The 16,092-nt window shown below is 43.7% G+C and overlaps 1 protein-coding gene across 3 annotated transcripts in view; it reads right to left on the minus strand.

Annotated features, from left to right (window-relative positions):
- Window positions 1-16,092, minus strand: part of CHCHD6 (coiled-coil-helix-coiled-coil-helix domain containing 6) — a 320,698-nt gene that overhangs the window by 70,233 nt on the left and 234,373 nt on the right. For all 3 annotated transcript variants that reach the window (XM_053301294.1, XM_053301296.1, XM_053301295.1), the window contains one exon: window positions 11,349-11,484. In XM_053301294.1, coding sequence (XP_053157269.1) covers window positions 11,349-11,484 — 136 coding nt within the window. The remainder of the gene's footprint in view (window positions 1-11,348; window positions 11,485-16,092) is intronic.

The raw sequence follows: 16,092 nt of genomic DNA on the forward strand, positions 1-16,092 counted from the left end.
TGTGAATTTTACAAATGCATCTATCATGCAGGCACAGTCATCCTGGAACAAGGAGATGAGAGCATAATGTGTGAAACATCCCATATAAGTGACTGGGATGAAGATAAGAGTTATAATTTTGGTGTAGATACCAATGACTCAACACCACCTGCCACAACTCTATATGCAGCCAGGTATTAAACTGGCAGTAGTTGGTCTTGTAAACACTCTCTGTCATTTCTCAGTGGTACGAAGATATTAATCCTTTTCACATTTGACATAGAACAGACAGGAAAGGGATATCCCATGCTGAACAAGAGTGGGGGCATGGGGAATCCTTGGCCATCTGAGTGTGCTAACGTGCACTCTTAACAACAAGGGTATTGATTTAGCCCTCTTGATTCAGGGTATGAAAGAAGTGAGAGAAAAACGATGGAATTCTGGCTGATCAAGGCCAAGGGTGAGACCTCAGAAGACCTTCTCGCTCGGAAAGTCTTACTGCAATCTTTCCTTGAGAAAATGAAGCATTTGGGATCTATATAGATTGTGCAATACATCTGTGAAGCAGTTTGGACAGGTTAATAATATTGCTATGCCAGTTTGTAAGAACACCAGTCCTATGCAAAGCTCAGCAATAGAAAGAAAATGAAGAACTTATGCCTCTAGCTTCGTAAATACTGGGTGAATGCAGCAGCCATTTCCATTTTAAGTAGGCCAGCATTTTACTCTTGGACATGCCTCATATATTAAGATGGCAGTTTATGTCCTTTTAGGCAGCTCCATATTTTTAGTTTATCCATCAATGAATATCAGGACATACAAAAAGCTTTTGCATATGGACTGATCTGAGGTGCATCAGAACTAGGAACCTCTGCCTTAGGGAATTAAAACAATAACCCATCTACTGCACTTCATCCTTTACAATTAGAAGCACAATGTGGATTATTTTCACCTCTGCAAATAAACAGGCCAGGAGAACGCCTGGGTACAGTTAATCCAGTAATGCTCTCCTCAGTGTTTATGACTAAATAAACAGCAGCTGCTTGCTGTTTGCAGCCTCTTCACTCATTCCCTTGTGGGGGGCCATTTATTGAGTCATAAACTCCTCCAATAGTGTTCTCACCACAGCATTTGCCCAAATACAGGATGGAAGAAAGAAGGATTAAAAAACAACAACCCAGAACCAAAAGAGATTTCCTCCAAATAACCATGTTGCAGTAGATTCATAGATGCACTAAGACCTTATTCACAGGTGGCTGATGCCTTAAAACTAATTATCCTGGAGACAAGGATCAATTGTAATGCAGCATTTCCTGCTTACTTCTTATGCGATCCTGTGAACACATATGCAGTATGCAAAGAGATTATGCTGAAATTGGTTAGCCACATGTTCACATCACTGCAAAAACAGTATGGAAGCAGAAAATGGTATATTGCAATCTTCCCAGAGTGAAAACTGATAGGTTTTGCTGCTCCTGTACTAACAGAGAAACTTCCAATTGTCAAAGAGTTTCAGAACTTTTAAAAAAAGATCTACTGCATTTTGACTTGGGATCAAAACATCAATATTCAGTGGACATACAGCACAATGGTATGTCAGTCTAGTAGCTTTGCATGCACACTAATTGTCCACTGATGTTACACAGGAGTAAACCCACTAAAAATAATGGTAATGTAATGTCATTTGCTCAAATTTTGCATTTGTGCAACTTGCATGCATGCAGCATTATTAGGCCCATGTACCATTGCATAGCATGTCAACCACTCTTGGGAGGAAAAGTGATTCAATTGTGTTGTCAGCTGGGGATGGGGCCATAGCTTAGAGCCATCTGCTTTGTATGCAGAAAGTCCCAGGTTCAATCCCTGGCATCTCCTGGTAGGGAAGGGAGAAACTCCTGCCTGAAACCTTGGAGAGCCACTACCAGTCAGTGTAGACAGGACTAAGTGAGATGGATCAATAAACTGACTTGGAATAAGGCAGCTTCCTGCGTTCAAATGTACACAGAGTCTACTTTGATGTGCAGAACACCCGGTGTAGAGCATGATATTTGATTATCATCACATGTCCAATCTATTTCACTGCATGAACTTGCAGAGACGCTGCAGCTGATCTCAGCTTCCATCGCATGTATACAACATGCACAAGCACTGAAATATTACACACATGCAGTCAAAACATTATGATCTGTTTATCTCCTTCCTACATTTATATATGCTCATTCTGCCAATGCACCCAAGGCAGTTCCCAATTTTAAAGCAATGGCTTACAATTTAATAGACAGAATTCAAAGGCGGTAGAGAAAGGGAAGAGGAAAATAAGCAAATGCAGGCACCATGGCCACGGCATGAGGCAGTTCTTAGAGGGAAAGAGTCAAATGGCAGGTGGTCTTAACTGAGGCAATAATGGGGGCCTTGAAGACTCATTTCTCCTGCGGATGCTGAGGTGAAATGGCTGCAGATGTGCACAGCTTTTGAGGGGAAAAGCTAAATGGCAGTTGGCCCTAGGCAAGGAGATGGAGGGAGGACTTTGCTGCTTCACCTCTCCCTTTAGACTAGAATCTTGTGCTAGAAGCACTTTCCACATATGTGGCATCTGATGCAGCTTCAGTGGTTAAAGCTGTCACCATCTTGCAGCTGACTTAGCCCCACAGAATGAGGCCATGTGAGCAGTGACGCACCCAGGCAAATTGGGTGCCTGGACCACCCATGCTGCGAGTGTCGCCCCCCAACAAGCCTTCTCCCCTGCTGCGAGCCCTCCTCCCTGCCTGTTGCGGCAGTGATGGGCCCACTGCCCATGGTTGACCCTTCGGCTCGGCAGCCTCTTAGAACTGCAAAGTGCTGTGGTGTGCTTGCGCAGTTTGAAGACAGTGTCGCAGCGGTGGCGGGGGTCTTAAGGTGGTGGCAGTGGGCCTCCCAGGCTTTGGAGGCCACGGGCTGGGGCCCCAAGGTCCGGGGGTTAGAGTGCCTCTGCGTGTGAGATATTCTATTGTACAAACTATCTGTTCAGAAGTGGCTGAGCCTTACTAAGTTCATTATCAGGAATATGTTTTCATAAATTAATAAAATAGGTTGGAATATATTCTTTGATATCCAGGAATATTTGCTGATCACTTAAGAGACATTCAGAGAGCAAAAGGTGGTCTGGATAGGCTGCATGTGGTTCTGCCCAGACAGGGGGCTTTGGATTCAGATTTCAAGTATTTTAATTATCAGTGGGGAAAATGCAGAGCAATTTTTTTTTAACTTAAATAGGACACCTATCTCCAAATAAAACAAGGAGATTTTCAATGTGGACTGGGTAGTTTGCCATGAGGTAGCTGTCACTATTTAGTTGTGGGTAGAATTTTATTTGGGATATGGCAGTTGGAGGTCAGTCAAGCCACACGGCTTTTGCTGTTACATTTCATTAAAATCAGAATAGGGTGAAGAAGATTGTTAGTGGAATGATGGTATCTGACAGGCCACTTCAGATCAAGGAGGAAAAAGTACTCTTATTTTATGCTGCTTTCAGAGACCTTTTTACAGGGTTGAATTTTCCTTCCAAGTCTGACAAAAACAGAAAGTTGCAAATTTTATAATAAACATTTGTTTATAATAAACAAAACTGCAGCTGTGCAAATTATGCAAGTATGCAAATTTTAACAAAATCTATTCACGTCTGCTCAATTTGCATAACTCAATAGAACAGCAGATTTGGGGCTTTGGTTACAGAATTTGTGTTTTTAGAGCAGAACTCCAAGAGCCTTTATCAACAATCTGGGCTATTATTCAGAAATTAACTGCATCTTTTTTTTATGCAAGCTGTGGGTGCTCTCATGTATGCTTTAAAAAATTTGCATTCAAATATTACATACTATATGCTATATATTAGCCATAAACGTTCTGGTCAACCTTGTAAGAAATGCAAACCACAGAGAAGTGAATGAAATTGTGTCACAACCCTTAATTCTCCTCCTGTTACGAGGAGTAGAAAAAAGATTATTTTGAAACCTTGATAGATCCATATTTATGTAGATGGACATGTGTCTATATGCTAAAGAGGTATTCCATACAATCCAAGTATATGCCAGCTGTGTTTTGTGAGACTTTCCCTCAAATTTCAGTCCTCCTGTGATAACAGCGTGAGCTATTCTGCCCACATGGCACAGTTTCGGAGGAAGGGGGTCTTTTAAAATAGCTGATCTTTTAAATAAAAACTAATTAGATATTCATTCCAGTTCATGAAAGGGGAAGAGAACAACCTTCAAAGAGTCTGAGTAGTGTGAAGTCAGTCAGCTGACATATTTGTCTCTCAACTAGACAACTGCAAGCTCATATTCTTGGCAAGCTGCTTATTGGAAGTACTTCTAATTGGAAGTAGACAGAAGCCAGTCATATGAACCTGATTCATACTAGTCTCCAAGTGTGTAGAGTAGAGGACCGGGGCCATGCATGTCTTACCACCAGGTTCACAACATGACTTGAAAGTAACTTTGTAAAGATTGAAAGAAAAGATCAGTGTGATCCACCCTCAACATTGGGTGGGCAGGATGCATTGGTTTCTACGTGTGTAAGCCCCACCCCAACAATGCATAGAGCTGAAGCAGCTGTGGAGGGCAGCAGTTGTGCCGTGCATCAAGTGGATGAGGAGAACACAAACCTCTTTCACTGCACACAAACTCAACACATTTGATGTGTGTGAATAAGGAAGGTATCCATGAATCAAATGGAACTTTGACTCTGAGTGAGCCTGGGAACATAGGAAGCTGCCTTATATCAAGTCAGACCATTGGTCCATCTAGCTTAGTATTGTTTATACTGGCTGGCAGGTGCCCTACCTGGAGATGTTGGGGACTGAAACTGGGACCTTCCACACGCAAGCACTACCGCTGAGCTGCAGCTCCATTCCCTAAGGGGAATATCTTACAGCAGAAAATGCTCACATGTAGTCACTCATCCAATTATAAACCCAGACAAACCCTGCTTAGCAAAGGGAACAGTTCATGCTAGCCACCTCAAGACTGGCTTTCCACCACTGAGTGCTTAAACATGCCTGTCTTTGGGGCAGGAGGCAATAGCACACTTCATATGCACCAGTCTGGGTTGCTTAAGAGAGTCCCTGAGAGAAAAAACAACAACTTCTTATAACCTCCATAGGAACTATATAACATTGCAAGTCAACTGATATAACTGCACTTCCACTTTGGTACAATGCAGGTGACCCAAAGGCTTTCCCACACTTTTAATAAGCTAAAATAGAATTCCTCTTCTCCTAGAAGAGTGAGCAGACTTCTGAGAGTTACTTTCTCTTGCATGCACGGGCACATGCGCACCAGAGCAAACGAGGTTAACAAAGCAGGTGCTCCGTTTTCCGGCTAGTGTGCCGCCGTGGTGTGTGGCGACACATGAGTAGACCCCTGACTACAAGCAGCCTCCCAGTATTGAGAGTCCCCCCAGAATGGCCTGTGTACCCACGAGGGGCATCCTGGGTCTTCCGGGGGGCCCCAATCCCCCCAGCCCCCCCCAGCTCCATGACGTAGCCAGTAGTCATGTGGGTGGCTGATCCAGCCGCCCAGGGCTTCATGACTGCTCATCCGTGGGGAGAGTGGGCTAAGCCCACTCTCCCCGCAGAACCCTCCCAGGCTCTACACACGGATCGTGTGTAGAGCCTCAATAAATTGTGTCAGCATTCTTACTCATAGCCCCATTTCAGAAACAGGGAAAACTGAGGTTCAGAGTGCCCACATTTTCCATTATACAGAAAAATCCACTCTTTGTTTTTTGTCTACCCCCCTCCATTTCGGTCTAGCCTTCTATTGAGCAAGTCTCGCATGAAGGTTGAACAGAAGCTAGTTGTTTGGGAAGTACTGGAGATACATGTTTGGGTGGGGGAGGGAAGGGAGACTGAATTTGCTACAGAAGAGAAGCAAGAGAGGCTGCTTTTGTGGGGGAAGAAAACAGAGAAAAATGAATGGGAAAGAAATAACAAGCAAACTGAGTACCAGAAGAGAGAGAAAGTGAATGAAAATTGTGTGCCCCCCACTCAGCTAGCCAATCAGATCTGCAGTATTGATGAAAAGGGAAGCTCAAAGGTCTGGAGAGCTACTTCAGGTAAGCCTGGGAACTACATTTGCATTAGGTAGCTCCTAACCTACCTAATGCCCACCCTGCCCTACAACCATTTTTCTTGGGTATTCTCCTCAGATTCAAATGGCTTCTTTGGATATCTGATTTGAATTACAAAGTCTGGAAATTCTGAAGACTTAATGCTGTCAAAGTCAGCACCTCCTATGACTAGCTAGCTTATTATTTTACTCAGAATACTCAATCCTTGTTCTTAGCCTGCTGGTACTAGATAAGAGAACCTCCTCTGCCCACCTACGAGTACCAGGGCAGAGTGCTCTGACGCCACCCCAGCCTAAGGCCTTTCTTTCCTCTGGCTCAGGAGACCAGGATGTCAGCTGTCTGTCTGGGTCATTGCAGCAGCTTCCCAAACTGTGAGAGGCCATAGAGGCCAGAGTTATGTTGCCTAGTATCGTACAGACATTACACATACATGATAGTGGAGCTATATAATATGAAACCATAGTTTTAGACTGCAACAACAAACTGGGGACTGAATCAAGAAGATTTACAGTCTTGATGGCACTGACAAAACCCTGTTCCCATTGCAACCCACCCATTCACAGCTGAGAGAGAAATAGATATGAGGCCCTTAGTCCCCATGTCTCTTCCTTCCCTACCCCTCCCGCACCATTCCTGACATATTTTGTTGCCCTCAAAACTGTCTTCACAGATGGTGAGATGGGACAGGAAACCTGCTGCAAGCTTTTGACTGGTAGGAGAAAAAGGAATTCACAGCACATTTTAGGCTCCCTCAAATGACAAGCTTTGAATTTCATGATCTTTTGTGGCATCCCTGCTGAGCATGCATCTCATCGCACATAGCTACCTGCTCAGTAGTAGTCTTTAGGGGAGGGAAAAACCCAAACAAAAACAACAAAAGTTTTTCCTGCCATCTTGCTGTCCCCTGTAGCGAATCATAAGAACAAAAGAACAGCCCTGCTGGATCAGGCCCAAGGCCCATCTAGTCCAACATCCTGTTTTACACAGTGGCCCACCAGATGCCACTGGAAGCCTACAGGTAGGAGTTGAGGGCATGCCCTCTCTCCTGCTGTTACTCCCCTGCAACTGGTACTCAGAGGCACCCTGCCCTTGAGGCTGGAGGTGGCCTATAGCCCTCCGACTAGTAGCCGTTGATAGACCTTTCCTCCATGAAGTTATCCAAACCCCTCTTAAAGCTATCCATGTTGTTGGCTGTCACCACATCTTGTGGCAGAGAATTCCACAAGTTGATTATGTATTGTGTGAAAAATTACTTTCGTTTTCTGGTCCTAAATTTCCCGGCAATCAATTTCATGGGACGACCCCTGGTTCTAGTGTTATGTGAGAGGGAGAAGAATTTCTCTCTATCCACTTTCTCCACACCATTCATGATTTTGTAGCCCACTATCGTCTCCCCACAGACGTCTTTAAACTCCAGGTGTTGTAGCCTTGCCTCATAAGAAAGGTGCTCTAGGTCCCTGATCATCTTGGTTGCCCTTTCCTGCACCTTTTCCAGTTCTACAATGTCCTTTTTTAAGATGTGGTGACCAGAATTGTACACAGTACTCCAGGTGTGGCCGCACCACAGTTTTGTATAAGGGCATTATAATATTATCAGCTTTATTTTCAATCCCCTTCTTAATGATCCCTAGCATGGAATTGGCCTTTTTCACAGCTGCCACACACTGAGTCGACACTTTCAACGAGCTGTCCACCACGACCCCAAATCAATGTAAAATGGCTTTCAATATAGAATCAGCATCTCCTTCTACTAGTTCTCGGTTACACAAAGGAACAATTGCTCCAGCAGGGCATATGATAGATACATGGAACTCTCAAGGAACTATCAAGCCTAGTCTGGGTGGTGGGTTTATGCCAAAAAAAAAAAAAAAGGTACAAAAGTAAGAAATAAAAAACACCAAACCCCTTCAAGTTAATAGGATCTCTCAGTGCCCTCTGCTGTTACTAGTCACTCAGCTTCAAATTTATTCTGTAATAATGTCAGGCTGGGGTTTCTGGCTGGCAGCTTCCCAGCCCCTTTCTCAAGCGGGTTGGAGCAGCAGCCTGCAAATATGCTGAAGTTTAATGCAATCTGTCTTCTTTGGTAATCACATTCCTCCTGCACTGTGTGCTATATAGATGTATCGGTAAATGCATTTGCTAAAGATATACTTTCCCCCTCCCCGCAAAAGGCTACAAGCCTGATTTACAGGGAGGCAGGAGGAAAGGCATGCATATCCGAGGTTGGCAAGGGAGGAGGCATGTTCTGTAGAGAGCTACTTGGGGAAAAGGATTGTGCAGCCCTGATGCGTGGCCTGCTTTACTTTTAAAGCCAAGGAAGAAAAAGAAAGGCACATGTTTTGGGAGCTGGGGACTTCAAAAGATACCAGAGAAAAGCCCTTTCCCTGGCAGCCTTAACCTTGCTGATTTGTAGACATACAAAGACCTTCTCTGTAAACAGGAAGGAAGAAAATCCATCAGGACTTGCAACAACATTTGAGCTAATATATCCTGACAATTTCCCATCTCCTTCTGTCGGGGCTTCTTCTGAGAGCTGGCTGGCAGTTGGTTTCATGTTCTGCTTAAATCAGGCATACAGCTTCCCCTTCACAATGTTAACGGAAAGGAAGGAGGCTCTCTTCACACACCCTAAATCTTTCCCCCTTTCACGTGAACCCCACCCCTCATGAAATCACCTCAGGCTCCAGCCTGCAAGAACGCATTGCTCCTTTGAAAATCTGAAGTTCCATTATATGAACCATGACAGCCTCCAAGGAAATACTTGGTTAGATTAGCATAGCCTACAAACAGATGATGCTATAGCCTCCTACTTCACATTGAACATTTCACATAATATTTTTAAATTCTTCAGCAATCCAATATCATTGTGGTGTTTATGGAAGATATATTCTGTGATCCTTGCCCATGTATTTAGAAGTGCTCCAAGTAAGGTCAGCTTCAGGCAAATCCATCCTCAGGTTTCACCCAGCTGAAAAGATGGAATATGGGGATACAAATTGAGACCTGGTTGCCTGTAGCTTGGCACTGGAACTGAGACACTGAATTTTCCTGTCTATCCTAGCTATTTAAACATCTATTCTCAGGATCACTTTATATGCCTTTCCCCCGTGGACACAGAGATTAATCTCTGTGTTATGGAAAGGCATTATATTTTGTAACATGTGCATGGCAGTGAGCGCACCTTTTGGCTGTGTATACACTGCTCAGGCAGCCATCAACTATTCTATGATCTATGCAAGTGCAGCCAGAAGATCACCATGCATGTGGACATGTATCACCATGTATGTGGTACAAAATGCATGTATTTTCCATGTTAGAAAAAGTAACATATGACATGGTCCTCAGAGTCTCTAATTCCCTAAAAGACAGAAAGCCTAATCACATGTTATGCTCAATGTACATACAAACCATGTACGGTGTATGCATATCCAGATCTGTATGCATGTACATATGTTCAATGCACGTACAGCAGTACATTTCCTAACTGTACCTTGCAACTGAGAAGGCCTGTACCCAGGTTCACTTTTAAAGTGAACACATGAACAGTCATTCATACAAAAATATGTACATGTGTACAGACATCTGTACGCACATACAATATTATCTCTGAATAGGTTTAGAGACAAGAACTCAAGGCTCCCAGAATGCTCTAACATAGTAATTATCTTGCCTGATCAAAAGGCTTAAGAAGTCTAAATATATGGTCAAAGTCTATGCAAATTGTTGGGAAAACAACCTCAGGACTCAGACCCCAGAGTAAACAGCCTAGTTCCCCCAAGGTTTCAAGCAGAGTCCCCCAGAAACCTGTCCTGGATACTGTCATCCAGCCTTGTTTGCCAGAGGACTATCATGAGGTCTCTGAGCACTGTAGAAGTGAAAAGCTCTGAGCAGAAGCATGGCCCCTTTTAAAGAAAAGGTCATTATCAAGGGGAGAAAGAGATTAATTAGTTCTGCAGGACAGAGATGTGCCCGAGCTGGCTTGGGCAGCCACAGGGCTTGGTTCCTTTAAAAACCAGGGAAACAGTTCCTTACCTGTTCCTCTGCCACCTCACCACTTTTCCGGGCGCAGCGCTCACTTTGTAAAGAGCCTGGTGCAGTTGTCATATGGCTCCCAGCAGCCTAGACATGGCATTGGTATACACATGACTGCTGCCCATGCGTGGTGGCCATGTGTGTGCCAATAGCCACTGCACCTTCCCCAATGCACTGGCATGTGCAGTGGCCATGTGCATACCAACGACATATGCAGGCTGCTGGGAGCAGCAATGTAGTCATGCACAGCCTTTTGGAAAGCAAATGATGCACCCAGAAATCCTTCCCAATTTCAGTTGAGCTAAGCCACGGGTTCCCAAAACAACTTCACCCCTTTTGTTGCAAACCGCAAACCTTCAGCTCAGGGGTGTGTGTGTGTGAATATATATATATATATATATGCCTGCGAACAGTGCTGCAGCCACACGTGGCTTTTTTGAAAGTGAGCGCCATGCCCGGAAAAGTAGTGGGGTGGTGGAGAAGCAGGTAAGCTCCTGCTTACCTGGTTTTTAAAGGAACTGATTCCCCACCACAACGAACCACTTTGGATGCGGGCACCTGAGCCGGTTCTGCGCTTCCCTAAGGAGGGGCAGAACTGGTTCAGGCACATCCCTACTGCAGGATCTTCTTCCATATATAAACAGTTTAGTCTGGCTTTGATATTCACTGGAACAAGTTGCCAGCCTCGGAACTATCCAAGGTCCTGCAACCTGAGTCCAGCCAAACTAGCTACCTGCTTCCAGCCCCCTCTTACATTGACTATTACCCATCCTGGGGGTCTCATATGGCCTGGCCTCTCCCACAAAAATGTTGCCTCATCCTTCTTTGTTTGTTAGTTGCAGTTATATCCCACTGGGCAGCCATGGGTAAGACACTCCCTATGATCCTAACCTACTTCATAGATTTATTGCAATGAATGGAAACATAGATTTTCAAAGCTTGCATATGCTACTGGAATAATTAATACAACTTGCTAGCATCAATTTTAGCTTTTCTTATTAGTGTGATAGCTGATTCACACAGCACATGTGTTATATGATAGTCGCAAATATAGTATGTGAATTAGCCAAATATCAGTGCTTGGAACAACAAGGAAGATTTAGATAGAAGGGGGGCGTCCTGATTACCCTTGCCATCACCAGGCACACTGCAGTAACGAGGGAAGAAAATTCCCTGAGGAAAAGCAAAATAAAAGTAAATAAAAGTAAAGTTGGCAAGAAAACTCCAGTTACCTTTTGTGCTAGCCTAACGCAGCGTTGATACTCCTTCACCAGTTCTGAGCAGTTGAGCACTTGATGTTTGTTTTCATTGTAGCACTTCAAGATATCTGCCTGCAAGTTTCCACATATAGGCTGTGTGTTTCTTCGCCTGGGGGACACAGGGGGAAAAAAACAACAAAACTACTGATTTATTTCAACAATGTTGTGCTAATGCCAAGGCCATGGCTTCACATTCTACACTGGAAGGTACAATGACTATCACAGTCCTTCCCTTTTTCAGTTCAGCTAAGCTAGGGGTTCCCAAACTTTTAAAACACATTTACCCCTTCTGTTGCAAACCTTCAGCTCAGGTATTCCAGAGAGCGAAAGAGCACGAGAGCGAGAGCGAGAGCAAGAGCGTGCATGCACACAAACTGAAATGTTATAGTTATGAGAGAGGCGACTACAATCACCGGTTCACATCCACAGTAAGTTGTTCATAAGAAGTCTTGTTGAAATTAATAGGACAAGTAAACCTATTAATTTCAATGGGAGCACTAGGTGCTAATTTTCTGAAGCCTGTCGGGCTGAGGGGAAGAGTATGCTGAGCTTCAGCATCTAGCCAGCCAATCAGGAGCAGGTGACCATCCTCCTCCCCCTTTTGCAGTGGGCACATTGCTGAGGATGTGTCGATTTCAAGTCAGTGGTCCTCAGATGGGGAACAAATAGCACAGCTGCAGAGTGGGGAGGCAGAAGGGCTCTAAGTACACCCCTCAAGAGCCTTTTCAAGTTCCCCTAGGGGTACAAGTACCCTCTGTTGGGAACCCCTGAGCTAGATTTCAGTTTCAGACCCAGGGGCTTCTGGCTCAAGCTCTTGAGTTCCTGACAGTGCCTGTGGCATCACTGCTGATAAGTAACACAACTGACCTTACCATGTGTCCATTACATTTCAGGGAAAGGCCATAGGTGCAGTGGCAAACCACATACACTGCAATGAAGAATGTCCCAGGTTCAGTCTCTAGCATCTCTAGGTAATGGTGGGAAAATCCTTATCTGAAATCCTAGATAGCTGCTGCAATCAGTGTCCTGGGCTAGATGGATCACTGGTTTGACTTGGTAAAATACAACTTCATATGTTGCCTTATACAACTTCATATGTTGTCTTATAGCACTTATAAATGCTAATTCCCTCCGCTTGACCAATAAGGTGAGTCCTCAGAAAGATATCGTAGCATCCAAATAAAATCTAATAAATGTGGGATCTCCAGTAGACTGATTACTTTCTTCATATGTTCAGGGGCACAGCAGATTACAAGAACTGAAAGTCTTGCCATGGAGAGAATCTAGGGGGTCGGGTTAAAAGCTGAAAAGGTTCTTAGTTTTCCCTCCTCCTGAAAAGGTTTTACTGGGACTTTCTTCTGTATTGCTGTTTCAGTCTCAATCCAGAAACTCAAGGGCAAGACCCTGGCATTTATCAGCAGCTGCCTGCCATGCATTCCATTCCAAGAATCAATATTAATGGCAATATAACTGCCTTTTGCTCAGCCATAGTCAACAGATTTCAGTTCTCACTGCTTCTCACTAACTCCTGTTCTTGGAGGAGAAGGTCACCCCTAGGAAGGGAGTTCATTGTTTCACAGAGATAAAATCCTAAGAAATGTCTTCCAAAACTTTGGAATAAGAAAGAACTTAACAGGGAGCATCAGAAACTCATAAGGTTGGTATTTTGTTCTGTCACTGCAATTTTAATATCATTCTAATCATCTGAATGAGCCCCTTAGAAACAATTCCAAACAGAACTAGGTCAGGAAATACCACAAAATCCCTCTATTCATTGGGAAAGTTAAGACTCTTAAGATTAGATTTTCTGACTCAGAAAGTTTGTTTTTTCTAAAAAAAATCTAGCAGAACAGTTTGTAACTTCATGAGAAGTTGGAAATGTGATGTTAGTGTAATGCTGTCTCTGTTCTATAACCATCTAATTCGTGATCTAACTTCACGATTTCTAAGAGATAAATGGATCTGCTTCTACCACCAGTTTGGGATTCACTTGACAGTTATTCACAGGGAGAAAGATTACTTTTTACCTGAAGTTTTCTCCCCAACCCTTCTTCTGGCAACTCTTTCACTCAAAGTATTCACTAAAAGCTTTAGATATTATGCTGAACTCAAGTCTTCTGGCTGGAAGTTCAGGTCATGGCTGAGGCCTGGAATGTCCTTTAACCAGCTGATTAACCCAACTTTGACTTTTTGTGGAAAATAGGGACCTAGCCTTGGTCATCCATGCTTTTGCGACACTGAGGACTGACTACTGTAACATGCTATACCTCAGAAGTCTTTTCAAAGTGTTTGGAAGCACCAGCTAGCACAGAATATAGTGACCTATTTTGATGTAGGTACTGACCTATTTGGATCTCCTGATTAATTTTGATATAGCTGCACTGCCTACCTGTTGGATTTTGGAAATAGTTATCTCAACTAGTTTCAGTCTGGGAACTGCATATATTAAATCCTTTTTCCAATATGAATGCTACCAGTAATATCTTTTGAGGAGATCCAGCTTCTGAGATTCTATCTTCTTACATCACTAAATTTGTTGTTGCAACACATAGACTCCAAGGCAGCTCCCAACAATATAAATTAGCAACAGCTAGAAAGAGTAAAAAACAACAACAACAAAACACAAGCTAAACACAAAAGTGCAGGAGCAGGATAACTTTAAAATGACCACCAGGGTCCTCACATAGCTCAGAAGCTTGGATAAAGAGAGCACCTGCCTGAAACAGGCCATGAGGGAAGTGAGGGAGTGGGTCTCCTCAGGAAAGGAAGTCTGTGGCCTGAGCACAACAACTTAGAAAGCCCTGTTCAACATGAATGACAACCAAACTTTAGTAAGTGTTGGCACACAGCGCAGAGCCACCTAGAAGATCTTGTAAGAGGGAAAGATTCATTTGAGATCAGGTGGGCTTTCAGATATCTGGGACCAATCCATTGATCTTAGTGAAGTAATTAATGAAAAGCAGAGCTTTCTCTGTTGTAGCTCTAGTTCTGTGTAATTCTTTCCCCAGGGAGGCCCAAAGTCCAACACTACAGGTATTCTATATAAGCAGATAACAATCCTCCTATTCCATCAGATGTTTAGGGTACTATGGGTGCATTATCTTATCATATGTAATGTTATTTAATGACCAGGTTCTAAACTTGGATTTTTAACTAGTGTATATAAACTTGATTTTCAGTAAGTGGGTTACCACCAAATTGTAAAGACAGACAGATGGATGGAAAGATAAGACTGGGAAACTGTGTGTTTTTGCAGCATACAGAGGTTGAAACGGGGGGATCCCATGAAAGGAAGGCAGAGGAGTCAGCACATGGCTAAAGGCAACATTACAAAATGCTAGAAAGAAAGCAGTAAGGTCCACACATCTGCTACAACCTGCATCCAAGAGACAGGGACTTGAAGTGTGGGATGACATATATCATTTCCCAGGTGGCTGAAGTGCCTGAATACCACTGCTCTAGAGAGTAGCACAGGTAAGCAGGAGGTATTACACAGCAGGCAATCTCCAATTAACTAGGCATTACAAAACCTCATTCCCTGCTCCAGCAAATTGTTATAGGTACAGGAGGACATGTGTGGCTTGGTTAGGGATGTGACGTAAGACATACTGTGCATGTCTTACATTTGCCCTTAATATAGTTGCTGACCCACAGTACAGAGCTGAGGAGATTGGCTGTTAATTCCAGGCCTCTTCTGGGATTAACCACACTTGGCTTGATGTCTCACTAATTAAACAATGAATCACTGAGTTCCAAACTTTCCGATTCCCACCTTTCATTCAAATTAGTACTCGCATTAGGTAAGAAGGGCAAGAAAGGTTGCGGAAGATAGCATTTCTCCAATTCCAGGACAGCCTCCCTCATTTGGCCCTACTGTATTTGGTCAAACTGTAGTTTCATTTCTGTAGCCACATCACTTGGAGATGGATGTAAATGTTCTATAAGGGGTTCTGCTGCTTGGAAAAAGCAAATCTGCATGTTGGGAGCACCACAAATCTGTATCTTGACATACAATACAGCCCAAGAGGATGGAACTGAGGCCAGAGCAACACACCATTGTAAGATTTAATTTGTAAGGGCAACAGTGGTGATTCAGTGAGCTAGATCAGAAGTCTTCAACAAGGGGTACTACTTGAAGGGCTCCCACGGGGTACTCGGTACCCTTCTGCCTCCCTTTGATGTAGTTGCTTGATTTGCTCCACATCTGAAGATCGTCAGCTTGAAGCCAAAACCTTCTCAGCAATGTGTCCGCTGCAAAAGGGGATGGCGGAGGGTGAAGACACTCCTACTCTGTTCCTGATTGGCTGGCTACGTGCTGAAGCCAGTCTATCCCTCCCCTCAGCTTGACTGACAGGATTCAGAAAATTAGCACTGAGTACTCCCATTGAAATTAATGGGACTGGGAGTACTCATGAGTAATTTAGTCTGGATGTAAGGCACTGTCTGGAGTAGCCTGTAACATTTAATAGTGTGTGTGTCTGTGTGCGTGTGTGTGTGCACATGTGCACACGTGCACACACACACACACGCTTGGAAAACTATGGGCTAGATTGCAAAGGACAAAGCTGATGCAGGTCCTGAAACTTTCCTCTCCACCTTTTCAGGACAACTTCCTACATATTCAAGCAAACATCCCTCTGCTAGACACTTGCAGTCTCATGGCTTTAATTTTCCTCCATATTCAGACTTAGAACTGGTTTCATATCTGCACTTGGCA

The sequence above is a fragment of the Hemicordylus capensis genome, chromosome 2 (assembly GCF_027244095.1).
Source record: "Hemicordylus capensis ecotype Gifberg chromosome 2, rHemCap1.1.pri, whole genome shotgun sequence".
Classification (NCBI taxonomy): domain Eukaryota; kingdom Metazoa; phylum Chordata; class Lepidosauria; order Squamata; family Cordylidae; genus Hemicordylus; species Hemicordylus capensis.